General features: G+C 42.3%; 4 protein-coding genes across 7 annotated transcripts in view; all 4 read left to right on the top strand.

Moving 5' to 3' along the window:
* The first annotated feature begins 405 nt into the window (after positions 1-405).
* On the top strand, positions 406-7,764 carry LOC111670146 (inositol-3-phosphate synthase 1-A). 2 transcript variants are annotated; one of them, XM_023426748.2, is made up of 11 exons: positions 406-668; positions 951-1,075; positions 1,179-1,340; positions 1,953-2,082; positions 3,305-3,498; positions 3,618-3,767; positions 4,625-4,840; positions 5,432-5,596; positions 5,684-5,797; positions 6,365-6,582; positions 6,783-7,764. In XM_023426748.2, the coding sequence occupies exons 2-11, from the start codon at positions 962-964 to the stop codon at positions 6,976-6,978; spliced, it is 1,659 nt and encodes a 552-aa protein (XP_023282516.1). In that variant the 5' UTR covers positions 406-668; positions 951-961; the 3' UTR covers positions 6,979-7,764. The 2 variants fall into 2 exon arrangements, with proteins under 2 accessions (XP_023282516.1, XP_023282515.1); XM_023426747.2 differs by having other exon boundaries at positions 407-641.
* A 975-nt stretch (positions 7,765-8,739) lies between these two features.
* tpgs1 (tubulin polyglutamylase complex subunit 1) lies at positions 8,740-11,727 on the top strand. Its single transcript, XM_023426760.2, has 2 exons — positions 8,740-9,119; positions 10,306-11,727. The coding sequence occupies exons 1-2, from the start codon at positions 8,782-8,784 to the stop codon at positions 10,976-10,978; spliced, it is 1,011 nt and encodes a 336-aa protein (XP_023282528.1). The 5' UTR covers positions 8,740-8,781; the 3' UTR covers positions 10,979-11,727.
* Positions 11,728-12,775: 1,048 nt separating this feature from the next.
* On the top strand, positions 12,776-16,423 carry LOC111670152 (uncharacterized). The gene is made up of 4 exons (XM_023426759.2): positions 12,776-13,081; positions 14,148-14,690; positions 14,794-14,954; positions 15,506-16,423. Exons 1-4 carry the CDS (start codon positions 12,917-12,919, stop codon positions 15,936-15,938), a joined length of 1,302 nt encoding a protein of 433 aa, XP_023282527.1. The 5' UTR covers positions 12,776-12,916; the 3' UTR covers positions 15,939-16,423.
* A 756-nt stretch (positions 16,424-17,179) lies between these two features.
* The window catches only part of LOC111670151 (guanine nucleotide-binding protein G(q) subunit alpha-like), a 25,946-nt gene continuing 16,603 nt past the window's right edge, over positions 17,180-26,522 (top strand). For 2 of the 3 annotated variants that reach the window (XM_087179436.1, XM_023426757.2), the window contains exon 1: positions 17,180-18,332. In XM_087179436.1, coding sequence (XP_087035562.1) covers positions 18,197-18,332 — 136 coding nt within the window. In that variant the 5' untranslated portion in view covers positions 17,180-18,196. The remainder of the gene's footprint in view (positions 18,333-26,522) is intronic. The other variant, XM_023426756.2, reaches the window with a different exon arrangement.

The raw sequence follows: 26,522 nt of genomic DNA, 5'->3' as shown, positions 1-26,522 counted from the left end.
TTTTCTGCAGTCTGTTATACTGACTGCTTTTCACTGCAAAAATCAACTAAATAAAATGCCCCCAAACTTTTGCACACAACTGTTAACACCTTATGGTGATCCCTCATACACAAGATACCAATATGAGTTATCATAGGAGACATGCACATCACCGCTTCAATTATTAATTACTGAATAAATATCTGATAGATGAGCAATGTATTTCCTCATTTGAATTTGAATTGCATGACATTTGGTTGAGCCACTCCTCACAGACACCCGCCATCATTCTAGAAAGGTAAGAGAACTCTCTAGAAGGGAAGTACTTTAACCGAACCGTCCCGCCTACGTGGACTGTGACTGGAGGAGAACCCGGGCCATTTGCTGCTGTAGCAACAAGGCTGTTGCTCTCATCCTCGCGTGTTGTGTAACAGAGACGGAGCAGCCTGATTGGTTTATTCCACTGGCGAAGGAAGGATAATCACTTGTTCGCTGTCGCACGAGCTAAGGGGAGGCAGGAACTATCCGGCACTTTCAGGCGAAAAGGACTAGACATTTCTAATCACACAGCCGAGGAACTGTCAGCGAGACGCACCAGTACTATCTTATTTTAACCACCCAAGAAACTACAAACTTCTTTACTCTTGTGTAAGCGGGAAAAGGTGAGGCAGCTTCCGGGTTTGGTGTTGGTGCGTATGTACCAGTCATTCATTTATTAACCTACCTATATTTCCGTTTTTAATGATCAGCAATAACGTAAAACAGTCTAAAATGTGTGGTAATATAATTTCACAATTTTATCATCTAGAGGGAGGGCACAAAGGACTAGAAATTAAACATCTCTTGCCTTTTTCAACATGGCACGCGGGGCAGCATGAATTACTCATGACGTGTTAAGGAAATTACGCGTAGCAGTTTCGACGCAACCGTTCGGAGAGAGGCTGAATTAATTGTCTCCTGTTTATTTGCAGACTCTACAACCATGTCAGTGAACATCTACGTCAACAGCCCTAATGTGAAATACACAGATAAACACATTGTGGCTCAGTATGCCTATCAGACCACATCAGTGAAGAGAGAAGGGAACAAAGTCATGGTAAGTCTACAGTCTTTCTCACATTTTGTCTCATATGTTTGTAACGTATCTATCTACTATCCGTACAGTCTCTCACTAACTGCATGCTCCGTATTGAGAACAGGTGACCCCCCACACCACTGAGATGACATTTTGTACTGAGAGGCATGTGCCACGGCTGGGAGTGATGCTGGTGGGCTGGGGAGGCAACAACGGGACCACAGTCACAGCAGCTGTACTGGCCAACAAGCTGGGTCTCACCTGGATGACCAAGACTGGAGAGAAGGTGAGTGGAGTGACACAAACCTGTCTGTGCACATACATGCAGGGAATCATCCGCTTGTTTACATTCATTTCGTGCAGAGACTTGAAGCGTGTGGTATTTGAGATGGGAAATCTACGTAAAAATGAAACTTGGTAGACATGATCTTGACTGTGTGGAATTAGCCACAGTGCCTCAAGCAACTTTAAAATCTGGGCAAGTTCATTTCCATGCTTGTTGAAATGGATGCAAAATAAATGGCTGTCTTAAGGTAGGAAAAAACATAAATGTGAACACCTGAAAGCTACTGGTGAAGCTTCTTGTCCTATTATGTAAATATGGCCTCCTGTATGTCACCTGATGGAGTGGTAGAGACTCATTAAAAGCTGATTATACTGACATGTTCAGTAGAGTGTAAAGAGCTTAACTGACTCTGGTCTTGGGGATTTATCTTTATATGGACATGCATTTTTGCCTCTATGAGCTGGTTCTTAAGATTTCCATTTTGGTAATTTCTCTCTGTGGTTCATAGGATTATACATTTGTAATAAACCTTAAAACCAGTAAAAAATAAATAAATAAAAATAAATAAATAAATAACAGTGTTTTTTCTCTACTCTCTTCCTCGTTTCTAAGGAAGCAAATTACTTCGGCTCCTTCCTGCAGGCGTCTACTGTTTGTTTGGGGTCAAGCTTCGAGGGCGAGGTCAACGTGCCCTTCAGAGACATCTTGCCCATGGTCCATCCTAATGATATAGTCTTTGACGGTATGGACAATTGCACATAGTCTGCCTAAGGTTTGACCTCTGAGGTAGAAACTGAGAAGTGTGTGTGTGAGAGAGAGAGAGAGAGCGAGAGAGAGAGAGAGGGCAAGTGAGGTAACAGCAGTGTTAACAGCAGAGAAAACCAACCCCAGGGCAGAAGAGGCTGACAATTTTTCAGGAATCTTTGGGTCATGGGATTCCTGTGGGATCACCGTGGAATGGGAGTCAATTTCACTATTCATCACGACTGGAACACGACAGATAAAAAAGTCAATGGTAGTGGGAAGTATGGGAATCCTGATAACAATAAGTCAATTTTTATACACAAATATATAGGTCTGATATGAACAAATCCTATTTTCTTTATTGTAAACATAATTCTACTTATTCTGTTTTTTTTTTTTTAATTCTTTTTCATTCTGCTCTGGTGGCTGGTTGGTTGCAGGCAGCCACTTGACCACTGCATGAAGTGTGTGGATGGATAACACATGCTGCAGTCACCAGAAATCAGAGAAGCTGCTCACTACAGAGCCAACATATCTTACAGTAGAACACCTTATTTCACTCTTTTCAAACTAACTAGCTTTTGTCCACACACCTGTCTGAGTCACGTGTGCTCCAGTAACTCATTGGAGACTAGAGCCTTCCCTGAGCGCAGCCCCCCTAGCTAGCGTCTACCAATAGCCTGTATGTGAGGCATTTATGGAACATCTGTAAATTGAGGTTACAGTCTCCTCTAAACTGCATGAATTTCTGCATGCACATCGGTCACCAGCCACCACCAAAGGTCAATTCTCAACCTGTGGAAAACACAAAATAACCCCAGAAAAACAGAACACAGGAACTGGATGGGACAGGTCTTTTTTATTCTGTCATGAGATTTGGAGGGGACATGGGCATTTCTGTGGGAGTGGGATGGGACAGGAGTGAAAATTCACTCCCATATCACCCTGTACAGGGAAGCTCTAAAAGCCTTTCCACAAGGTGAAGATGGTCAGAAATTTGCTCTTACAGTGTCTTCTAATGCAATCTAGTCTGCTGCTTCATAAGGGAATAGCTCTAATAGGCAACCTATTTATAGATCCTTTACAGTCTATTATAAGATGAAAGTGATGGCAGGCATAGGTCAGCTTCTGCCCTTTTTAGGGCAGAAGCTGACCTATGTGAGAGATGTCTAAGGAATTAAACGCCTTTTCTTTTTTAACTTGTGTGTTTGTGTTTTTAGGTTGGGATGTGTCTGCAATGGATCTGGGCAGTGCTATGGAGCGAGCTCAGGTGCTGGATTGGTCATTACAAGAGCAGCTCCGACCGCACATGAGCGGCATGAAACCCAGGCCATCAATCTATATCCCAGAATTCATTGCTGCAAATCAAGAGAGCCGAGCCGACAATGTCCTCACTGGCACCCTGGCAGAGCAGGTAATACACAGTCGGCTTACCTGCAGCGTTATGTCATCTTCATCTGTTTATTCCACTTTAGATTGTGTTGTTTCTGTTGTGATTTTTAATTTGAGTTAAAAGAATAAATGGTCTTCCAGGTGGAGCAGATCAGAGCTGACATAAGGGACTTCCATCAGTCGAGTGGTGTGGACAAAGTCATTGTTCTGTGGACGGCGAACACCGAGCGTTTCTGTGATATCATACCAGGAGTCAATGACAGCGCCAAGAACCTGCTTGCTACAATCCAGGTGAGAACAGGAGCTGGTTTGGTTCAGAAACTTCCAGATTCATAAAACATACTCAAACGTATGAGATCTAAAGACCTCTTGTGGGACCCACCCACAAGAGGTTAAATACCTGGGTCCTACTCCACTTTCTTGGTCAGACTAGTGCGGACTAGAGAGACCAATACATAAGAACTGATGAAGCCGCTTGGATAAGAGGCGAAACGTCTTCCACAGACATACAATACAAGTCCAGTTGCCTTCGATTTAATCTGAGAAAGAGATCTAAAGACACAAATCCTTAAACTGGTTTCACTAGTGAGGCTTTAATCGTCCATGAAACCCACCTGAATTGTGTTGGTGGCCAGTAGTCATGAATCACCAATTCAACTTTGATTTCCTCCTAATGTTTAGGACCAAACAGTAATCCTCCATCACATTCAGTGATTATTAAAGCTTAGAGGATGAAGAGATTAGCTTTCCCAACACTTAACTGTGTATTTGTAAATGAAATGCCATAATATGTCTGAAACGGTCAGCTATTCCTTTCATATCAGATCAGGGGAAGAAAATTATGATTTGCGCGTCTCGGATGAGTTTTTATTTTATCTCCTGTCTTCACATGCTTGTCCTGCAGTCAGAAACGATAATAGTCTATTTCACAGACTTGTGATCTTCAGCAAATAGCTCAATTTTAGAGAGGCATGAAGCCGACAATAGAGCTGTACTACAGAGATGTTGTAAAGAGAGTTTCAGGGGATATGTAGCCCTGTGAGTCAAGCTTTGTTCTTCGGTGTAATATGATGATACAATTTGTAACAGCCATTATCTCGCTCTTTTTTTTTTTTTTTTTTTTTTTTTTTTTTTCCTATATCCTTCAGGCCGGAGCGGCGGTTTCTCCCTCCACTCTGTTTGCAGTGGCCAGTATACTGGAGGGCTGCGCCTTCATCAACGGCTCCCCACAGAACACTTTCGTCCCCGGGGCCATAGAGCTGGCCGAGCAGAGAGGCGTGTTCATTGGAGGAGATGACTTCAAGTCTGGTCAGACCAAGATCAAGTCGGTGCTGGTGGATTTTCTGGTCAGCGCAGGAATCAAGGTGAGAGAAAGGATGCATGGATGGAAGGAAGGTGGATTATCAAAGTAATTAATGGATGCTAATCAGACTGAGGCGCTCATCGCTCAGAGGAATAATTGTCCTGATGAACGGTTTACTACCAGCTACTATAAAGCCTAATGCACAGTACACCCCTCCCACCAACCCGAGTCAGCTGAAACAACTTAACACCACCTGCGGCTGGTGAAAGTGCGTGAAAACTAGTTATTAAGTGAGTAGAGAAATTAAAACAGATAACTAAAGGTGATCTTTGAACAATGCAACCAAGTCTGAACAAAAACAATTCCAGGTTTATTATGTTTTGTAGGAAAAAAAATATTGTAACAATATTCACTTCTATAACAGTGTTAAATAGCATCCTGTTTGAAATAAATCAGAAGAAAATGTTTGAAAGATGACAGGTGATGTCAGTGGAGGGTGCTTGAGCTCCTCTGACAGGTTGTTGGACAAAAAGGATGGGAACCACTGCTACAGATTATTTTACATTTGAAAGCTAGTTATGTATTTAACAACTGGATTATACTTCCTTTTGATAGGAATACAGCTAACCACTAGTTCCTCTGCCCTTGACAGCCAACCTCCATTGTCAGCTACAATCACCTCGGCAACAATGATGGGAAAAACCTGTCGGCTCCGCAGCAGTTCCGCTCCAAAGAGATCTCCAAGAGCAACGTGGTGGACGACATGGTCCAGTCAAACCCCATCCTGTATCAGCCCGGAGAGAAACCTGACCACTGTGTGAGTGACTCAAACACAGAATAAAGAATGTGGATGATTACAGAAAATAACTGATCAGGATTATTAACCATCTATGTGTTATTTCAGGTGGTGATTAAGTATGTCCCCTATGTGGGAGACAGCAAGCGTGCCATGGATGAGTACACTTCTGAAATAATGATGGGCGGGATCAGTACTATCGCTCTGCACAACACCTGCGAGGTCAGTGGTCACTATATTTTGTTAGAAACAAGCAAAACCACACCGTACTACATTAGAGCAGTTTTTAATGCAAGAATCCAAACTGCTAATTGCTGCTAAACTCAACATTCAGATATATTCTTCTTTCTCTGATAGCTGTGGAGGAGAAGGAGGATGAGGAGGGGGGAGGCTCAGAAGTACCTGAGCTTACTGTTAATCCTTCTTAACAAGCTGGAGCTAATTTAAAGATACATATGCAGGTCATTGACATAGTTATTTCATGTTTCACTGGCATACCTGCTTAGCCTTCTACCATTTATTCCGTCACACAAAATAACATATATTCAGGTTACGTTCACACACTGAATGTGTATGGTAAATAAAATGAATTTGGATTAATGTATAGTGGTAGTATTAAAAAGGCACTGCTACGGTTACAGGATCAGTGCACGTGATCAGCATGTGAAGAGAACAATATTTTTTCCAAAAATGGTTTAAGAGTTCCACATGTTCATAAAGGTCTTAAACAATTCCTTTTTCCCGCTGTCACACCATTAAACTCACCTCCTCTTTCTGTGTTTGCAACAGGACTCTCTACTCGCCAGCCCAATCATCCTGGACCTGGTGATCCTGACAGAGCTTTGTCAGCGTGTGACTGTCCGGCCCCAGGGGGAGGAGGACTTCCAGTCCTTCCACAGTGTCTTAGCACTGCTCTCCTTCCTGTGCAAAGCCCCTCTGGTCCCATCAGGGACCCCGGTGGTCAACGCCTTCTTCCGCCAGAGAACCTCCATAGAAAACATCATGAGGTGTGGATCAATTACACTTCAAGACTTAGGTTTTCTATACCTGGGCTGCCTTACCACATAATTCACAAAAAAGTTAAAATTTACATTCAGTAGGAGAAAGATACTTTAAATCACCCAAGCGGGTAAACAGGTGTGAAATGTTGGTGTCTATTTTTGTGGCAGAAATTGACAAGAGTCTGCCTTCTTGTCCTTTTTTTCAGAGCGTGCCTCGGCCTTCCTCCTCAGAACCACATGCTCCTGGAGCACAAGCTGCAGAGAAACTTCCTGCCTCCACAAACCACCTACAGCAACGGTGAAGTAGCTGCAATGAAAAAAGCTATCCTCACCAATGGGAACCATATATCTCTAACAAATGGCATCTGTGCACATGTCGACGATGCAGCATGTGCATTATGATTGCAACACTACAGCCCAAAATAGAACTGAAACTTAATACAGTTTAAAACTTAATACCTTGTATAAAAAGAACAAAAGCTCTCAAGCTGTCATCGTAGAAAAAAAACGACCACATAAAAAACTTGTATGATGCATTTAAAATCATTGGTATTCTGTGAGTCTTGGTCTGTTGAAGAAAGGCATGGTGCAGCTAAATTTCCACCGTATACATGCAATCAGGAATGGAGGTTAGCAAAAGATATGCTATAGGTCCTGCTTTGACAGAGGCCGGTGTGAAGCCACTGACTGCGGTCACCTGAGTCTATATATGACACAACATTATTCAAGGCAGACTATTTTGTTCTAATATTTTTTACAGAATTACATTAATATTTTTGTTAATACAGCTGTTTTTGAATTTACTGTTAGATTTCTTTCACGTGACTTTTAACTTTATCAAGTAGGTTTCCGTGTACAAATGTAAAATACAACTGTACAGTATAGTTCTTAGAAATACTGTTGGTTATATTACTAATACTGTATGTTTTACAAAAAAATGTGATGTTGACCTTGCAGCTCTGAAAATGGAACAGGTAACTGTACATGTAGATGGACTTGATGAATGAGGAGCATATTCTTAACCTGTATTTTGTGTTGTTGTCAATCACTGGCATTTTGTAGTTTTTTTCCTTTTTTTGTGTGAAACTAAATGACAGGAAGTGTGGATATAGGTTTAACTATTTTGTTGCAGAGTCACTTGGGCTATTTATATATAATAAATGTTTAAATATTGTCATTTGAACTTAATATATCTGAGGCATTAATTATTATGTTTGTCTTTTTTAATTCACTTTTCCTCCTACTCAGCTGTCAAGTTCAAATGCTGTATGTGTGAATAGGTAAAAGCTATTGTTGCTAAAACAAGTATATGACACATCATATAAAAACATGGTAATGAGTAAAAGGAACACATAAACAAATGCCATTTAATCAGTGACAGATGTTGGTCAAATGAGCCTCCTTTGTGTGCACACACACAAACACTCACTTTGGTATTGTAGTTAGCCAAAGTTCTTGAACAGCTGCGTGTGTTTAGACAACATTTCACATTTAAGAACCTTACCTTCTTTATATTGGTAAGGTATTGGTTGTTGGTTTGGTACTGGTACTGCAGTCTCAGGTATTGTGCCTGCACTAGTATCAGAATTTACAATCAATACACAGAATACACACACTTACAAAAGCCTACAGAGCATCCTGTTGGATTTCTCAAACCTTAAAGGAAAAAAAGAAAAAAAGAGAGTTGGATGAGGCTGGATTACCAAAAGGATTCAATTGCCTGCTCCACTGAAAGCTTCAGACTACTTAGTAGTTACAAGTAATTTAGTATTAGTGATGACAAGAAAAAAAGAGTCACATTTTGGTTTGGATTTACTGTCAAAATTATGACATAAGCCAAAAGTTTGATTGAGTAAACAAATTATGAGAGGAGGAAGTTGAAATTACAAGGCAAAATGTTGCATAAAACCCAAATTATTATAGAAAAAGTTAACTTTAACTTAGTCCCAAGTTCTTCTTTTTATTATCTCATAATTTTACCTTTTTATCTTATAAATTGATATTTTATTACATTATTCTGACACAGTGAATCAAAAATCTTGACTTTTTATTAAATATTTTTTGTTTGGCCTGAGAAGTCAAAATTAGCTTTCTGTTTTTAGTATTTTATTTATCATGACTAGTATAAACTGGTCCGTTTCCTGTTTCCCGAACGATCTTCCATCACTTCCGCTGCCGTTGCTGCGACACGGGACGTCAACAGTAATGGCGGACAAAGAGAAACGCCGGTCCGGGGTTATTCCTCCTGGGATGCCCGAGGGCAAAGCCACCAAATCGGACAGCGACAGGGAGTTTTTATCGCAGGCGGGGGTGGGAGAGCTGCTCCGCGGGGCCATCCTGAAGATGGTCGAAGCCAGATCGGACGATCCCATCGGGTTCCTAGCCGACCATTTCTGCAACCTCGCCTCCGTGACAGAGACCGGCACAGCTGGATGCAGCGATGGGGATCAGCTGAACAACAGCCCGCTGAGCGCAGGCGCGCAGGAGCAGCAGCATCTCAACCGGGCACTGTGGCACCTGCGGCTGGCGCACCACTCCCAAAGGTCTATGGTCGAAACAGTGTGATTATAGTGTGGATCATTTTGTTTTCATGGAATTTCCAAAGAGATATATGGCGTTTTTTTATTTTTATTATCAAAGACCCATTTGACATGCTATTCTAATGCATATCCTATATTTTCTTCTGTGGTAGATAGCTGATAATTCAGTTAGGCATAATTTTGCTTCACTGAGAAAATGATAGTAATATACAGGTTTAATCAATATGTGATTATGACCTATGTTGGCCATAGTGATTATAGTGTAAAATACAGACCATTCTATGATGAACAATACACCATATAATGCTTATAGACAATGGCAATCATACCAAACTGCAGCATGTACATTTGTGGCATAATTCACTCAACAGAACAACCTGGACATCTTTCACCAAAGGTTTATTATTAGTCATTTTTAATTAGAACACATTTTGGGTTGCCAGGTTGTGGCTGGTGTGTATTCTCCTCCAGCCCTTTAATTCATCAGGAAGACTTTCCCAGTGGATTATATGACCTCTGATTTTCTTTAAAAGAACTGCAGAGCATTTGGACCAAAATTAATTATTTACCATCTTTTTAAATTTACAACTGCAGACTTGGATCATTGTGAGAACCATTCACAGAGAGTGATAAACTCTTCACCCCTTTATTAATGACTATCAATGACTTGACTGTATAATTAGAGACTCAACAGCATGTGAGATTTTCCACATCCTTGCCATTCTAAATTTGATCTTATTTATGGCTCATGACAGACCTATAAAACATGGTTAAACAGGTCTTTAACCATCATTAGTTACACCTTCTAAAACCTTTGCAAAAGACTTTTTAGAATGTGGTATCTGAGGAATTTTGTTCATTGAGAAATTAACTTTGTCCCTGTTATTGTGGATAATCCCCAGAGCTCAATGTTTGATAGAAAATTACTAAAAAGAGAACAAAATCTACCTTTATTAAAAAGACAAGGATTGTAAACATATCAAAATATTATACTATTTCAGATACTGTTTTGATATACTGCCACCTCCTAGCACGGATGATAAGGCTTTGTCATAGTACAATGTTGTACAGGCTACCATTTTGTTGTATTGATATTATTCGAGAAGTAAATTGAATATAATTAAAGACAAGCTCTTCCTTCTAACTGCTTCGGACAAACCAATGATTCCATTCTTCATTCTACACCCAGATCTGCCTTCAGCAACAACGTCCGTGTGGCCTACGACCTCATAAACCTCACTGGGCCCCATAGAAATCCAGGTGAGGTTCCTGAGGGTCCTGAAGGCTCCTGCACCAACAGCCCCACAGGGGGAGGGGGGGAAGGAGGAGGAGGAGGAGGAGGGGTGAGAGGAGGTCTCTACACACAGACTCTGCAGTGTCTATGCAGTGAAGGCGGAGTCCCTGCCTCCACGTCCGCCCCGCTCCTGCGACGCCTCCATTGCCAAGACCATGAGGCCGTCCCATATGATGTCTTCCGTCACGGTGTGCTCACATGCGCTGTTTTCTCAGACTACATCCGGCAGGCTCAGAGGCTTTACGCTGAGGTGTGCTGCCCAGACGAAGGGCCTGCCTCGCGGGGGCTGTGCCTGGCTGTACTGGGGACCCTACAGGAAGCACTGGAGACTTCCCAGGGCTGTGATGCAAACTGCTGTGTTAATGCTAATACTAAATCTAATGCCTGCTTGGAAGTCAATGTGAAGGCTATCCGCTACCTGGAGGCCAGTGCCAAGCTCTCTCCCTGCAAGCTAGCTCAGGCTATATCTGGAGCACAGGCTCGGGGTCCAGGTGGCAACATGGATGCAAAGGAGTTTGAGAATGCAGCTGCAGAGCTGTTTATCACCCGAGTCAAAGTTGTGTCCTAGGTTTCTTCTCTTTTTTCTCATAATTTATGATTCTACAGCTATGTACAGTATGATAGAGCAAATAATTACCCTGTGTCCTGTCTCTGAACTCTGACCTACTGCTGCCTAAATGGTAAATGTCTATATAACATCTAATTAAAAAAAACACATACACACTTATCACAGATATTACCTCCTCTCCTGACTAACACTAAACCAAATAATAACACTCGTGATAAAACCTATTGTTTGATGTCTGTTCTTGAACTTATTCATGTCAACGACGTCTGCTGTGACTCACCAAGCAGCTACTGCACTGTGTGAAGGACATAGAGTTCCTTGGATAGACTAAATACATTCCTAGAAATCAGTATTTATCCTGTTTCCATTGTTGTTGAGCCGTCCCCACTAAACACTCAGTTTAGAAAGCAACACTATGTACTGAGCTACATCGAATGCAATCCAATACCACAACCCTGTAATAAATCCTCTTCTTTTACCCATTTTCCTGTTTTGTTGAGACTGTCAGTGGAATAAGGATTAAACTGGTCTGTATCATTGTGGAGGCTGTAGTTTGTGATGCTGTTGCAATATATTTAAGCATTTCTAACATTTTGTTATAGAAACACTAACATTAAATTAAATTGCTGTAGCAGGAAACATTTGGGGGAATAAACATGGATTACAGGAGAAGACTTGTGCAAAATGATGTTCGCTTATTTCACTTGTATGCTTATTTGGAGTCTGCCATTAAAGAGAATGCAATATAAGTGCTCTCATCACACATTCATAAACACTGACAAACTGTTGCAAAGAAAGGCATTTACAGGCAGAGTTGGAGGTGGGAGAACAAAGATGAGACTGACAAGAAGGAATAAAAGAGCTTTTAATTTCTCTCCTCCTCACCCTTGACTCACTGATACATGGACAAGCCACTCAAAGACCACAGATAGACCTATCTCCAGCAAGAGAAGAAAGAGAAGGCTAGAAGACTAGAAATAGAACCATATTAACTTAGAAGAGAAAGCTCTTAGAAATTACCCTCAATACCCAGACTAAGTACTTATAGGTATTCTATTGGAATAGAAATATGCCACAAAAAGTTCTGTATGCAAGAAATACAAAACACAGGTTCACTGAGCAAATAGCATATCAGCATAACTCCAGATTGTCTACATTTTCACATTCATATTCAGAGAAAATGATAAATAATAATAATAAATAATACATTTTATTATATTCTTACATACTGTATAGGTTGGTGGTATATGAACAGCTCACAAAAGTCACACTGCAGAGAGAAAATCCAGGTAACTCACTCAAGCAAACAGCTGTAATTTTGTACCTATCACTGTACTGATGCAGGCTTTGATGGCCAGCTCTCCAAACTAAACAGACACTCAGCCGTTTTAACTTTGTTGTTGTTAACAGTGCTTAACATTAAAGGCCATACATCTGCTTTAGCAGTTTATACATACTATTACTCTTCCCAGCATTTTACTGTGTAAACAGTTTAAATTAACTACAAAATTTAAGTTCTGTCTCTTACATGTTAATGCATCAGTAATAATGATCTTATAATAATACATATAACACAAACGCTGGTCTATTTTCCCTCTAATAATTCTGTACTTTAACATTTTAAGATTTAGATTGCAGGACATTCATTGTAATGGAGTTTTATTTTTTACACTGTTTTGTTGCTACCTCTTATGTAAATGATTCTGATGATTTCTCAGACAAGAAACATCCTTTCAACCAGTGCTTATTTTGAGACACCAGATGGCAGCACCTTTGTGCTGGTCAATCGGACACAAACAGGAAGAAAGCGGATGTACACAAGCTTGCAGTAGCCATATGGTAAAATGACAATAGGTGCGACAACACCTGAGCTGCTGTAGTACTTTTACCACCGTAACTTCATGTCCTGCGTGCTGTCTCCCGGTTGAAGTTGTGAAAATGGAGGAAGAGGAGCAGCTGCGGTCGTTCATGTTCCTGATGACCTACATGCTGCTGAAGCGCAGGAGAGACATAAACAACGCAAACACCCAGAGGCGCAATGAGATCCAAAGACGCATCCGACACCGACAGTACTTCTTCCAGAGACAGAGGAGGATGCTCATGGTCAGTCGCTTCCTCTCTGTCTCGTTTTATGTCCCTCACAACCCAAAAACCGGCCTGATCACATATAGTAGCTTCAGAAAATATTCAGACCCCTTCACTTTTTGCACACATTTTTGTTCTGTAGATCTAAATTTAAATAGATAAAACTGCCATTTCCCCCCATTAATCTACACTGAGTAACCCATAATAATAAACTGAAAACATGTTTTTGGAAAAGTTTGCAAATTTATTAAAAATCAAAAACTGACATTCTCTTTTTAAAAAATTCAGACCTTAATTAGGTACTTTAGAGAAGTTCCTTTGGCAGGAACTAGATGGATACAGAAGTGTGCCAATACCATAGAGCAGAAGTTAACATAAATAGAGCTGCAACAATGACTAATTTATAATTTTATAATATTATAATTCTATTCTCAGTAATCGATCTCTTGTTAGGTCTATAAAAATGTCAGAAATTATTTTTAAATGCCTGTCACAATTGTCTGACCAACAATACAAAACCCCCAAATTTTGAAATTTACAATCATATAAAACAGAGGAAGCTGAGAATTTAGAAGTTGAAACCAGACCAGTTGTTACGCATTTCTGCTTAAAAATGGACTGGAATGAGAATGAAATGAGTATTAAAATTGCTGCAGATTAATTTTCTCCAGATTGACTAATCGATTAATCAGTGAATTCTTACAGCTCCAAGAATAGAAACTCCAAATTTGCAATTGTACTTGACAACAAAAAGAAAGTAAAGCCAGGGGGTATGCTGCACAGATCATACCAAAACAGACACACAAATATGTGTTTTGACAGCTTCTGTATTTGCACTATAAGTGGTGATACAGATATTGTTTTTTATTTTACCAAACAGAGCAAGGAAAATGTTTTTCTGTAGGAATGTCTGCATTCTTGAATATAAAATCTGGCTACAAGTATCACAGAAATTAATCATCTAGAATTGGTAATGAAATTCAGGCACTGGTCAAAGAAACAAAACATGGGTCCTTTCAACAGTGGTATTAACAAATGTCATAAAATCTCTGAACTGATTCAAAGAAAATGTATCCCTCCTCAGATGATGATAGCAGGAAGTATCCGCTCCAACATCCGCACTCGTCCCTGGACCACCACTCCAAGCACTGATTGGTGGGAGCGTGTGGTAATGACGGAATTCCAGCCCTCTGATTGGCTGGATAAGTTCCGTATGAGCCGGGAGACTTTCTTCTACCTCTGTGACAAACTGAGGCCCCGTCTGGCTCGCCAGGACACCAGCTTCCGCCTGGCGCTCCCTGTGGAGAAACGTGTGGCTGTGGCTTTGTGGCGTCTGGCGTCAAACATCGAGTACCGCACCATCAGCACCCTGTTCGGTGTGGGGAAGTCCACTGTTTGCAGGTGTGTTAGAGACATGTGTCACGCTATCGTGGCACTCCTCAGCTCAATATACCTGCGCCCCCCCAATGAGCAGGAGCTGGAGGATTCAGCCCAGCTCTTCCTCTCCCACCTGGGCTTCCCTCACTGTGTCGCTGCCATCGCAACACTCCACACAGCCATCATCACTCCATCAAACAACGCATCTGACTATGCTAACCCTGCCGGCTGGCTCTCAGTGCTGTCTCAGGTAGAAAAGGCACCTTCACCTGTGCTGCTGCAAATACATGCTCATTAGTTGTCCTACATCAGATTATGACTTCTAGCCTCTTTCTGTCTCTCTGCTGTTTCAGGTGGCCGTCAGTGGACGGGGGCAATTCTGGGATGTATGTGCCAGTTTCCCAGGTGGGACAGACCCAGCTGACATCTTACAGAACTCATCACTGTGGGCCACAGCTGCAGAGGGTGGACTATCACCAGCCCTGCTACCTATCTTTGTCGGAAAACCACTTCGGTTAAGTTAAAACCAGCAGCATGACAGTTGAATCAGGATCCAATTCAGTACCAAGTAAATCTAATTTTACAGGCATTTAAGGATACAATATACACACTGTAGAGGTAAATTGCTAGTCTTTTCCATTATTTTATTTTGTTTATTAGGATTTTACTCCGCCTTTGTCACTCATCTGGCATTAAGGCATAAACAAAAGGACTTAATATCCGTGTGTGAAAAAAAAGGTTCGATAAAAAGGCAGGGGACAACACACATCTCACTAAATTTAATCATAAAAATGCAGAAACTTGACAAATGTATTTTTACTTTCATTCATTTACTGTACATTCCTGTTTGTTTTAAGCCTGGTTATAACCTTGTTTTTTTTTTTTTTTTATAGTAACAGTTTTTTATGTGTACAGGGGTTTAAGATTTAAAGCTCTGCCCCCTAACTGAATGTCAAGACAGTGGATGTTGTCCCAATTCTGTCAAACATGTTTAGTTTTAATATTAAAGTGTCCCGGTGTGTTTTTTCAGACCATAACTGACTGAAAACCATCTGTCATGTCCAGGTATGTGCTGCTGGGGGAGGCCTGCTACCCGCTTCAGACCTGGCTAATGAAGACTTATCCTGAAGAAAAAGGCAGGAGGGCAAGTCACGCAGCACTGACAGAGCCGCAGCGACTCTTTAACCGGCGGATCACCAGAGCGCTCCGCGTGTCCGAGGAGGCGTTGCTGAGGCTGAGGGCACGTTGGCAGTGCCTGAGCAAGAGGAACGACTGTGGACTGGACGTGGTACCCACCATGATCCTGGCTTGCTGCATTCTGCACAACATGTGCGAGTCCCACGGTGACGCCTTCAAGGCAGGGTGGCAGGTGGAGGTGGTCGAGGCAGAGAGCCCTCAGCCCAGCCACAAGCAGCTCCTCTCTACCAGTATGGATCAAAGTCATGCTGAGGAGGTTCGACAGCTCTTCTGTGACTATTTTCAACAGCATAACAATTGATAAAGGACTAATATTATTGATAATCCTTCTAAACTTTTGTACTCATGCTATTATATTTTTTGTTACACTAGCAGTATAGCTATAAAGATAGCAATGTCCGTCTGAACTGTCAGTCACATGTACCTCTATGCTAACTGTAGCCAGGCAAGTTAAAGCAAGGCAATATTAGCATTTCAAACCTGTAGAACTTAAATGCACTTCAACCTGACGAAGTAAAGCTCACACTGATTATAAAAAAAAAGCCAAATCTGGCAGTGTGGTGCCCTAAAGTCAGAATACATCCATGGAAGAAAAACACCCAACACTCTTGATTTAGTCAGGAGCCTGTCTTCACTCTGGTGCCACCATCTGTCCAAACTTCACATGTTTAGTTCCACTACTGGTAAGGATCTTAGAACAGTGAAATAGTCTTTTATCCATTTTGTTTTTAAATCTATCAAACAATTATGTCTTCTATCTTTTAATAAAACTGTTTCTACATATCATTTATTTCGCACATTTGTATGAATTGCATCATTGCATAAAGGTCCCTGTTTTATTTTAAGAAAGTTAGATGTGTTGTGCAGATAGATAGATGGATAGATAGATATTTCCTAAAAGCAAGAAGAATGCAGGATAAGCATAAGCATGATATGTAAACCTGAGATGAAACATCTTAGTGATTATGGAGATGCAGCTGCAGATCCCACATATTCCACAATGCTAAGCGTCCTCATTTGCTTAGTGGACTTACTGAATGAATACTTTTAACAGATGTTGCATGCAACTGTACTCTAAGGCCACGAGAGGTCGCTGCTTTCACAGTTCAGAGCCACTACGACTCTCACTAATAATGTGTCTTGTCTAATGCTGCTTGCATTATACTGCAGGTTATTGATGGAGTGATGGGGAGTGCTTGTTGAAATGTCTTCTGTCTTAATGATCTACATATTGTACTATACTGTACAGATCTTTTTCAGCAGTACAGAATATTGTGCAGCACACATGCAGCAGGTGTTGGACTTGATTTAGCAGTGATCACACATACATTGCCGAGGATACATATAAGAACTAAAATAACAGCGTTTCCCAGTTCATACGGACTGGCTTTTGCATCTCATCGACCTAACTTGAGTGCTCACAATCAGATCCCACCCCGAGGATCCGCCTCGTTCATGCAATTGGTCTGTCACAAACCTGTTTCATGCAATCCTCCGTCTGTCACTCAACAGCACAGTCTCTCCTCCTCCTTGCTTGGCATCGGGGTTGGTGTGTGTGTGTGTATGTGTGTGATTGTGTATGTGTGCCCACCTTGTTCCAGCGACGAGCTATCCGAAAGCCAGCTGTTTGCAGTGAATACATTTCTGGCAAAAGCCGCCGGCTCGACACGCACTTTATCCTCCTCTTTGAGGCTGTGGTCGTAGCCTTTATGTTTTACCGTCAAAATGAGTCAGGATGTGATGGGGTGCTGTCCTGCTATCGCTAGCTAGGCGGACAAATTCCTTCAACCAGCCTGCTGTTTCAATCACTGCGGGTTGACACAACATTAGCTGAGGCGTTGTTGAGTGAGCTAGCAGGCTAGCAAGGCAGCTTTTATAGCCGTTACGTCTGTTCTAGCTAACGTTAGCTAATGTAGTTAGTTAGAGAACGGACGCATTGCTGCGGCGTGGATAGTGCAATAACGGTTATCACTAATGTTAGCTTCTTAGCAAGGACTACTACTTTTTTCTAGCGTAAACTAGCTCGCTGACGTTGAAGAGACTGCACAGATATCAACTGTTACGGGTTTGGATGTCGCGACACTGCAGTTTTGTACCACTTTTGGCGGATTGTGAAGACAGAATTGGACCACAGTGACAGACGAAAAGATAGAATTGGACCACCAAGTGACCGAGCGGGTTAATGATATAAACCAGGTGTTAAGTGGCTAATCTGTGGCAGTTGCAGTAATTTTAATACTATCTGTATTAAGGCAGAGCATCTCGGGGAGGCCCCGCCGTCTCCTGACTCCCCTCCCCTGTCCGAATCTCCCGTGATTTACCGAGAACACCCGGGCGAAGTCGCAGTTGTTCTCGGCTGGGGGGACAACTTGACAGCGAGGCCCCTAGCTTTAGTCTCCCCTCCCCCAGTCCCGTCCATCCATCTATCCGTCCAGCCCCGACAGACCGCCTCCTCCTCGTCTGAAATCGAAGCGAGGACCGGGGATTCGGGATAAGCCGAAACCGTGGGCAAGTGTTTGTCGGGTCCCGTATAAAACCGGGCTGCCAAAACCAGAGGGGATGACTCTGGAGTCCATGATGGCTTGCTGCCTGAGCGAAGAGGCGAAGGAGTCGAAACGAATCAATGCAGAAATTGACAAACAACTCCGCCGAGACAAGCGAGACTCCAGGAGAGAGCTAAAATTACTTCTTCTTGGTATGTAGCATGCTAATTCTCATATACCCCTTCATTTTACTGTCTTGTGTCGTTACATGCAAAACTAACCTCCTTGGGCCTTCTTGGCAACGCTAGCAAATATGCTGCTAGTTAAGGTTGCTAGCTGGGAGCCTGGTTTCGGTGTGAGTAACGTTATGGCATGATTTCCGAAATGCGTGGCTTGTCTTGTAGCTTGTTGAGTTACAGTTAGTGAGCTGTCTTGCCCAGGTGCAAATCTGCAGGAACAGGCTTGCCACCGATACAGTCTCTTTATTCGAGTGTGTGTGTATTGCATTGGTGTGCAGACAACAGCTCATTTGGCATCGAAGTTACAAAGATGTCACCGTTTACATGCTACCACATGCTAGTCAGTGGGCCAATTTGGCTTTATACACTAGCCCTCGAGCTATTCATTTGGTCAGCTTGAAAACTGCCACCGTGGTTTGTTAGCTGCTGGTGGTTAAGAGGTGAAGATGGTCACTTGATAATAAAAGAAGCAGCAGCAGCATTGGGTTGCTTTACACTGTTGCTCACCAGGTTGCATAACATTTGTACAGCCTGAGGTGCCTCAGCTAGACCTTGCTTGGTGCTCATTCATTCATTTATCTACCTCTCTTATTTATTAGTGTGCACCCAGTGTCGCAAATCTACCCTTCTAGTGGACAAGGATACTGAGGGATTTGCCCCCTCATCCTGGAGTCTAGCTGAGTAGGTTAGCTATTTTTATAGCTGGTGTGTGGGCAGGTGGGAGCTGCTGTTGAATAAGTTGCTCTGTACTGCATTGATTCATAGTTCTGTGGACACAAAGAAGAACAATAGGCTATGCTTTACCACAAAATGTACTTGCATTGCTTTCAGGAAAATGTACTCTGTGTGTATGCAAATTCTAACAGGCTAACTTTTAACCGCATGTGCATGAACAACAAGAGATTTCAATAGCTTTCTAGTGTGAAAGCTCCTTGGAAAAAAAGAAAAGCAGGAGTCCATTTTTAGGACAATTAAAATTATCTAGGTTGCATCCTTAGTTTCAAAACGTTTGCTCTCATTTCTTGCCCATCAAAAGCAGCCCTGGTTATTTGACATGTGTGTCTCCTTTCATTTCCCTGCTGAATACCTCAGCTTGGAGAAGTAGGCCACACTAGAGTCATACCGTCGATGGGACATATTCTAATCTGTGTCATACATTTTAATCGCTATTGCACTCTATTCTACCTGGCGGCCAAGGTGAACAGGTGGAAAGGGTGTTTGTTTTTGTGTGGCGGTTTCGAAATGGTGTGCTGCAGTCGCATTTCTCCTGTCAAATGATCAATGAATGCATGGCTTCACCGAGTGATTTTAAGAGATTTCAGGATTCAGGCAATCATTTACATTCGACACAAGTGTGCTCATTGTTTTAGTTGTACTGATAGTGTTTCCAGTATATCCTTGTTTTTGACAGTCGCGTAACAAAAGTCAGTTTGAAAGGCTGAAAGCAAGCAAGAACTGCAATCAGTCATGCTGTAAGTGGCCCATCCTGTGTGAGTTAAGGCTGTCAGTGGACGCCTGGATAAGGACGTGTAAGGCAGGATTAGTCCAGGTCTTAATAGGCTTGGTTAAACACATCCGCTGCTCAGACTTTGAGATGTCACTGACTCCTATTATCCCCTGACATTATTCTCAGGCCCACAGCCCTCAGTGAGCTGCTTGCCTCTCCTCACCGGAGGATGAAGACAATCTCTCTTTCTTAACATTTACCCACTGTGTTCCATCGAGTGTATTTTTACAGAAGAGGGAAAGTGATACTGCGATGCATAATGAGTACTGACCGTTTAGCCATCTCGGTGGAATATTGTGGGAGTTATTCTGTCATTAGCTACCCTGCAGTTCAGTGCATGTGCAGGAGATAGGTTGTATATTTCAGCTGGGCTTGCAGCAATGTATCCAGTAGCTCCTTCTGGCCAAGTATGCACATTTTTAGTTGTACATAATGTGTCACTGCAGACTGCTATAGCTTGAGTACAGAAATATTTTAGTGTGGAGGCATGCAATCATGCGATTTCTTTTCAAGGTATCAAAAATCCAGCTCGCATCTGATGCTGTATGTCTGGCTTTATTATAGAATGATTGATGTACAGTACACAGAACTCCAGTGTTGCAACTATTCCGTTGTTTTTGTATCATTTTAAATTAATTGTTTTGGGGGTTTCGACAAAAACGAGACAATCAAAGATTCAAATACAATCAATACAATTTCCTAAAGTCCAAGGTGACATCTTTAAACAGCTTATGTTTTCTGTTCAGAGGTCCAAAATGAAAAGTAATCTGTTTACAGTGATGGAAAACAGAGGAATGTAGCAGCACATTTAAGAAGCTGCAACCAGAGAATGTTTTCTTGACTGAAAAATTATTTAAACAATTAAATTATTAATCTTTTCAGCTCTAGATTGATGTAACAGGTCCTACTATTTTTGTTTGTGGCATTCCCCTAACAACAACAACAACAACAACAGTGTTTCTCTCATTAGTTCAGGTCCACCCTCCTCTGTGTCGCTCTCCCTTCCTGGCAAAGTTTACAATATGGCCAGGGTGCATTGCCATAATAGCCATGTCTCAACAAAGCAGTTATGTGGCTATGCCAGACACAGGCATGAGGTTTCCAGACTAAGAATACCGTGATGGTGAATGTTAGGGTTAGTTTTGTAGGTAAAAGCTATTACAACTTCAAGCTTAGCCACTTGGTCAGAAAATAACAGCTCTGCCAGGGCTGCAGCAGTGCCCACAGTCTGGCTGCCTGTCACTGAGGGCCATATCAGGCCATACCAGCAGCTTCCTGCTCCACAGACCAGTGGTTTGCCTCTACTTGGTCAAAACACAGTGGGCCAGGAGCTGTGGCCTTTGCTGCATAGGGTAAATGAACCGCTGGAGTGAGTGAACGGTCAGTAAAGTGAGATGGAAGGGCAAACACTTTAGGGTTTCTCAAAGTGCTGACCGAGGTAAACTGTAAGCTCACAGTCAAGCTGTCAGTGTACCAGTTGGCATTAGTTTTTTTTTTTTTTTGGGGGGGGGGGGGGGGGGGGATGTGGCCTACACATGAAATCTGAGCAACAGAATATGTGGTGATCAGTAAAACATCCCTAGAATGATGTCAGCAACGCATTTTTGGTCATCAAATGCAGTATTTAAGAAAGTGGTCTGACTGGGGTAAAAGTTGGCTCCATGGTAGCACATCATCCCAGGCGTGGGTTTAATGTACAGTCTTTTGCCAAATCCTCATTGATTGACTTGTTCTTGTTGATCCTCCCTGTCTCAGCAGAACGTCTTGTTTCCAGGTTAAGACATCCTTCACAGGAACAGTCTGATTGAACCAAGAAGAGGATCAGGGGTTAGGCTCAGATGTTTATTGCTGACCTTCCTTCTCTCGCCAAGCCGTCTTTATTTTGAACATATATGGCAATAGGGATTTTCTAGCTCAACTCCTCAGTGTGTGTGTGTCTGTGTCTGTGTGTCTGTGAGTACGGTACTTTTAATGCCAGTGAATGTGGAGCTTGGTCATTATGGTTATTAATGAAATCTTTGTTGTGGTCAAATCTAATGCTTTTAAATATGGAAATCATCATGAGACAGGTTTTTACAATTTAGAAAATCTGATAAATAAAACAATAACAAATATTGGCTAATAATTTTCTTCTTTTTACATGAACACAAACTTTTGATAAGGATTTCTTAAATATGGTTATTTAGGAATTGTGACCAAGCTATGTACTGGATGGGATATTTTTTCAGTTGAAAAATAAACTTCTCTCTGGTGGACAAACTATGTAATGGAAGGACTGTTTCTAAACTACCTCAGACATATTTTTACATTTCTACTCTGCAGTTTCTTGTTAATTATCACTTGACATGCACCAATAGCAACCTAATATCAGCCAGAAAATTGGCCCAGCATCTAGTGCACTTAGCTGTCACTTATTCTCAATGTAGTTTAATGGAAAATAGCCCAGAATGTCTTCAAAAAACAGATCTGCAATTGTAAATCCTTCTGCATTGACACAGCCCCTTTGAAACACTTCTACAACCATATTGTTTCTGAACACGTGGTTATGAAGGTGGCTGCAAAATTGCTACAAATGAACAGTCATTCAGAAAGATACTTGTATAACTTGAGATTTCATAAGAACATCAATGTGCAGAAGGAATGTAATATGTTCTTTCTCTTTACTTGCAGGACATAATTGTAAACCACTGATACTACCAACCACTGTTGCCTAAAGACTGTTCAGTGTCTTATCCTTAAGGCCAAGTATGTTTTGTATTTCTTGGGTCATTGCATGCCTTTATTATAATGTTGACAGCCTTAAATCTGTAGGCTACAAGGGCACCCCAAAGATAACCTGTATGTGACTTTAGAGAAACAAAAAATCTAATGTTCTGTTCTCCTGAAAAATGCATGAAAAGTTAACTTATTGGAAATTCATTTATACACATGCTTTTGTTTTCGCCCAGCTTTGAGACAGACAAAGATTATTGTCTGTGTGTCATGCAATATGTGTGAGGCCTTGGAAAAACTGGAACTTATTTGTGCGATACTTCTGTGTTTTTAGAAATGTTTGTTATGGACTCGCAATGCAGAGCAATGAATTGATTAGGGACTATACGTATGACCACGTATTAGAGCTTGATTGTGAATGCTTTTCTGGATTCTGTTGAAGTTGTATCCTTTTCTCTTCACTCTGTTCAATGACCTGTAGCCAGACAGGATTGTTTCTCAAGTCAAAATGTACAAGTACAATTTCAGTATCAATCCAAGTCAATGGAAGTCAAAGGGTCACCCCTCACTTCAGTCATCTTGAAGGCACATTTAAGTAAGCACACAGTGCATGTTCTCCATTACAGAACAGAACATATCCGGTTTCTCCATCCAGACTCCCTCTACATCCCTACTTGTTTGCAGTAAATGCTCAGGCAGTCGCCCTGCCTCAGCCAGCCTTGCACACATCCTTTGTCTCTCTCTATGCCATGGTGTCTTTTACACAGTTGCTCATATTGCTCTCTAGTGCACAGATGAACTGGTACGCGTGCTCGCACACACACACACACATTCTTAAATGGGGTCATGGCTGGTTCTCTGGAGATATGGGGGTGAATGAGGCTAGATGGTGACTGTCCCACATACTGCCGCTACCCCCGGTCCCCAGACAGGACGGGGGACGTAGCCTGCCTTTCTGGTCACTGCCAGTTTCCTCAGCCCTCTCTGCTGACAGGGTGGCATGTTCATTCCTGTTTACTCCCACCAGCTGCTGCGTACAGTAAAGCCCACACTTCTCTCTGGATGTACCGTTTCAACTTGTGTCACTTCATTTTTCAGTTTCATGTCAGATTTGGAATGATAGGCCGTGCTTACATATGTCATTTTTTTGGAGGATGTCAGGCTTTTCAATGTGGTTGTGAATTCTAGTGTGAAAACCTAAAGGGTTAAGGTTAGAAGGTTAGCTTAAATTGGTTTACCAGAGATGTGCAATGTATGTTTCCTGCCCATGTGTGGACACAGAGCGATGGAATCTCATAGAATATCTGTTATGAGATCCCCTAAAATAAGTGCTGTGGCTTAAGAAATAATGTCAACATCTAGGATTTGGCTGTTTTTAGTGAGAAGCAGCTGAGCACAGTGTGTGTATTGCAGACTAAAATACTGCTGCTCGCTCCAAATCTTTTGTAAAGCCAGTATTTGATTTTTTTTTTTTTTTTTCGCTCACCCACACCCACTCGACCAGAACAGCACTCAGCGCATACTCACTGGTGAACAGACAAAGCTGTCCTAAGTTGGTCAAATGATTGCATTGAGGTGTGACTGTGTGTATTATGTGCAGTGCATGCTATAGCATGTATGTTCAATTTACAGCTCTGACACCAACGCGTATGGAGCACTCGGCAGATGCAGAGACATCAGCACAATGCAGCAGATCCTGACAGCAAGCAACAAATGCTGGAAAGCTGCAATAGAGCTGAGAGAGAAATAGTCCTCTTTGGTGTGTGTTTATGCTTATGTGTGTGTGTTTGCTGGAGTCCTGTACTGTCTGCACGGCCGAGGTCATTGCAGGAAGAAATGGGCCATCACTGTGGAGGTAACAACCATGCCTTGAGGTTGACCACAGGATTTGTGTGTGTCCACAGTTGGTTAGGCAGCTGGTGTGTGTGTTGCGTAGCTCCAGGCTGCCTTGGTTCAATCCCTTTCCTTTGTACATCTGAAAGAGGCCAGTTTCCAAGATGAATTTAGTGAAAGATTGAGACCCACGCTTCATTTCGATTGGCCTTGTGATTGTCTGATTCATGAAGTATCTCTCCAGGTCTCTAATAAAAAGGCTAACATCTATAATGCCAATCTTGAGGATTTGATAATACTTTAACCTCTGCTCTGTCCATGCAAATTTCTTGCTCTCGCTGAGATTGGATTGCCATGCCCTGCCTGAAAGGACAGTTCATAGACCAAGATAAGCCAACACTGTTCATGCCAATGGACAATTATGTTTTCATGCGTATTTGCATGCAGGTTTACCATGATGCTGATAATACCCTTCTCCTGTTCATCGAAAGCAGCGACAGGCATTGCAGAGGGAAGCTGGGTTTAGCAGGCACGGCCCTGCTTGTGCATGAGGCCTTTAATGGCCGGCCATGCCTGCATATGAAGCATGACGGAAGAATTATAGGATATGAGCAGACTGTGTAAACAAAGCAGGCCTTATACACACACACACACACACACACACACACACACACACACAGAGAGACACAGGCACGGTCAGATAAAATGACGGTGAGGCAACCTGGGCTCAACCAAAACTGCTGCACTAAGACAGTGGTGTGTCAAGTCCATCAGGTGTTGTGTCACAAGCTGACATCAGTCGCGTTATGTAAAGGCTTATGAAAGATAGCCTGGCAACGGAGGATACAGGTGAAGTGTTTGGTGTCTTTACATGATGGATAGCTGTTACTATTTACATACTGTCTCACACTGGCTCTTCTTAATTTGGCATTTCAGAGCAAGTCTTAATTTAATGTTCATTGTCGTCGGGTTACCCTTGATTGAGACTTAGCTCTGTTCCAAGAAACACATCGGCTCCACAAAAGACCAGTGTTGGTGTGTGGGCTGTGTAGTGTACCTTGCAATGTTGCATTTGGGCATAATCTAAGCTCTCTGTCTTTTTCTCTCTCACACTCGTCGCTACCTAGAACAGAAAGCATTATCAAACCCAAGTAGTGTGTGAGCTATTAAAAGGTGACCTCCTTTTTCTAGGTCATTACCAAAAAAGAATGGATGGATTCTAGTTATGAATATCCAAAATTCTTGACAGAGAGGGATGAGAATGGAGAGGCATATTTCTAGCCTAAGGGAGGTTAGGAGGGGTTGTGACGGAGGGGAGGAGGGGGAAGAGCGTGTAGTGTATATGTGGGGGAGAGCTGGTGAGGGCATGGAAATGGTTGTGGCTGGCGCTGGTACAATCTGGGGAGGAAAAAGGGAAGACAGAGGCCCGCAGTGTGTTGTCTGGTGAAAGAGGGACACGACAGTTAAGAGAACATAGTGGAGGGAGATCTTGTGACGGGGTCACGAGAAATAAATCAGACATTAAGCTGGAGAGTGATCCTCTTGCTCCTTTGCTGAAGCTGTCTGTAGTCACTACCAGGACACTACCGCCACAGCCCAATACAAAGAATACACTCTCTATACTTGACTCCTTTTGTTAGCTAGACAATCACAGTTTTTATTAGACCGACTACCTTGTAGGCGTCAATGTGCAGCATCCACTGCAATGCATTGATTCATCCAGGAGACATAATGAAGATAAAAACCTTTATTCTGAATGATTTGGACAAAATTGGACATTTCCTCAAATGAAGGACGGTCATTTCCCCTTATGGACACGGTGTTGAAACCCTTATTTTGTTTCTGGGATTAAGGTATTTCTACCCCACATCAGCAGTGAAGCAGCTATCTCTGCCAACCGTTTTTACAGTCCTTGGTTTTAGGAACCCCTTGCTACTGACCTCAGACCTGCTCTCTCCCCCCCCCCCCCCCCCCCCCCCCAGTTTCTGTGGAGCTGAGGCCCTTCTTCTCTGTGGTGCACCAAAAGATGAAGAGCACAGAGCAAGCCTGAGGGGCTCACAGTTATATTTACTGTCTGCTACGAAAGAGAGGAGAGAGAAGGGGCGGGTGGG

The sequence above is a fragment of the Seriola lalandi genome, unplaced genomic scaffold (assembly GCF_002814215.2).
Source record: "Seriola lalandi dorsalis isolate HSWRI2012SDOR001 ecotype SW California unplaced genomic scaffold, Sedor1 jcf7180002054838, whole genome shotgun sequence".
NCBI lineage: Eukaryota > Metazoa > Chordata > Actinopteri > Carangiformes > Carangidae > Seriola > Seriola lalandi.
Note: the sequence above shows the minus strand (reverse complement) of the source record. Positions and strands in the feature narration are given on the sequence as shown.

Bases quoted from the DNA above. Each gene is read 5' to 3' on its own strand.
- LOC111670146 (XM_023426748.2), top strand. From the start codon at position 962: ATGTCAGTGAACATCTACGTCAACAGCCCTAATGTGAAATACACAGAT. The intron at 1,076-1,178 runs GTAAGTCTACAG...TATTGAGAACAG, and splicing joins GAGAAGGGAACAAAGTCATG to GTGACCCCCCACACCACTGA. The intron at 3,768-4,624 runs GTGAGAACAGGA...TATATCCTTCAG, and splicing joins ACCTGCTTGCTACAATCCAG to GCCGGAGCGGCGGTTTCTCC.
- LOC111670152 (XM_023426759.2), top strand. From the start codon at position 12,917: ATGGAGGAAGAGGAGCAGCTGCGGTCGTTCATGTTCCTGATGACCTAC. The intron at 13,082-14,147 runs GTCAGTCGCTTC...ATCCCTCCTCAG, and splicing joins GACAGAGGAGGATGCTCATG to ATGATGATAGCAGGAAGTAT. The intron at 14,955-15,505 runs GTTAAGTTAAAA...TGTCATGTCCAG, and splicing joins TTTGTCGGAAAACCACTTCG to GTATGTGCTGCTGGGGGAGG.
- tpgs1 (XM_023426760.2), top strand. From the start codon at position 8,782: ATGGCGGACAAAGAGAAACGCCGGTCCGGGGTTATTCCTCCTGGGATG. The intron at 9,120-10,305 runs GTCTATGGTCGA...TTCTACACCCAG, and splicing joins CTGGCGCACCACTCCCAAAG to ATCTGCCTTCAGCAACAACG.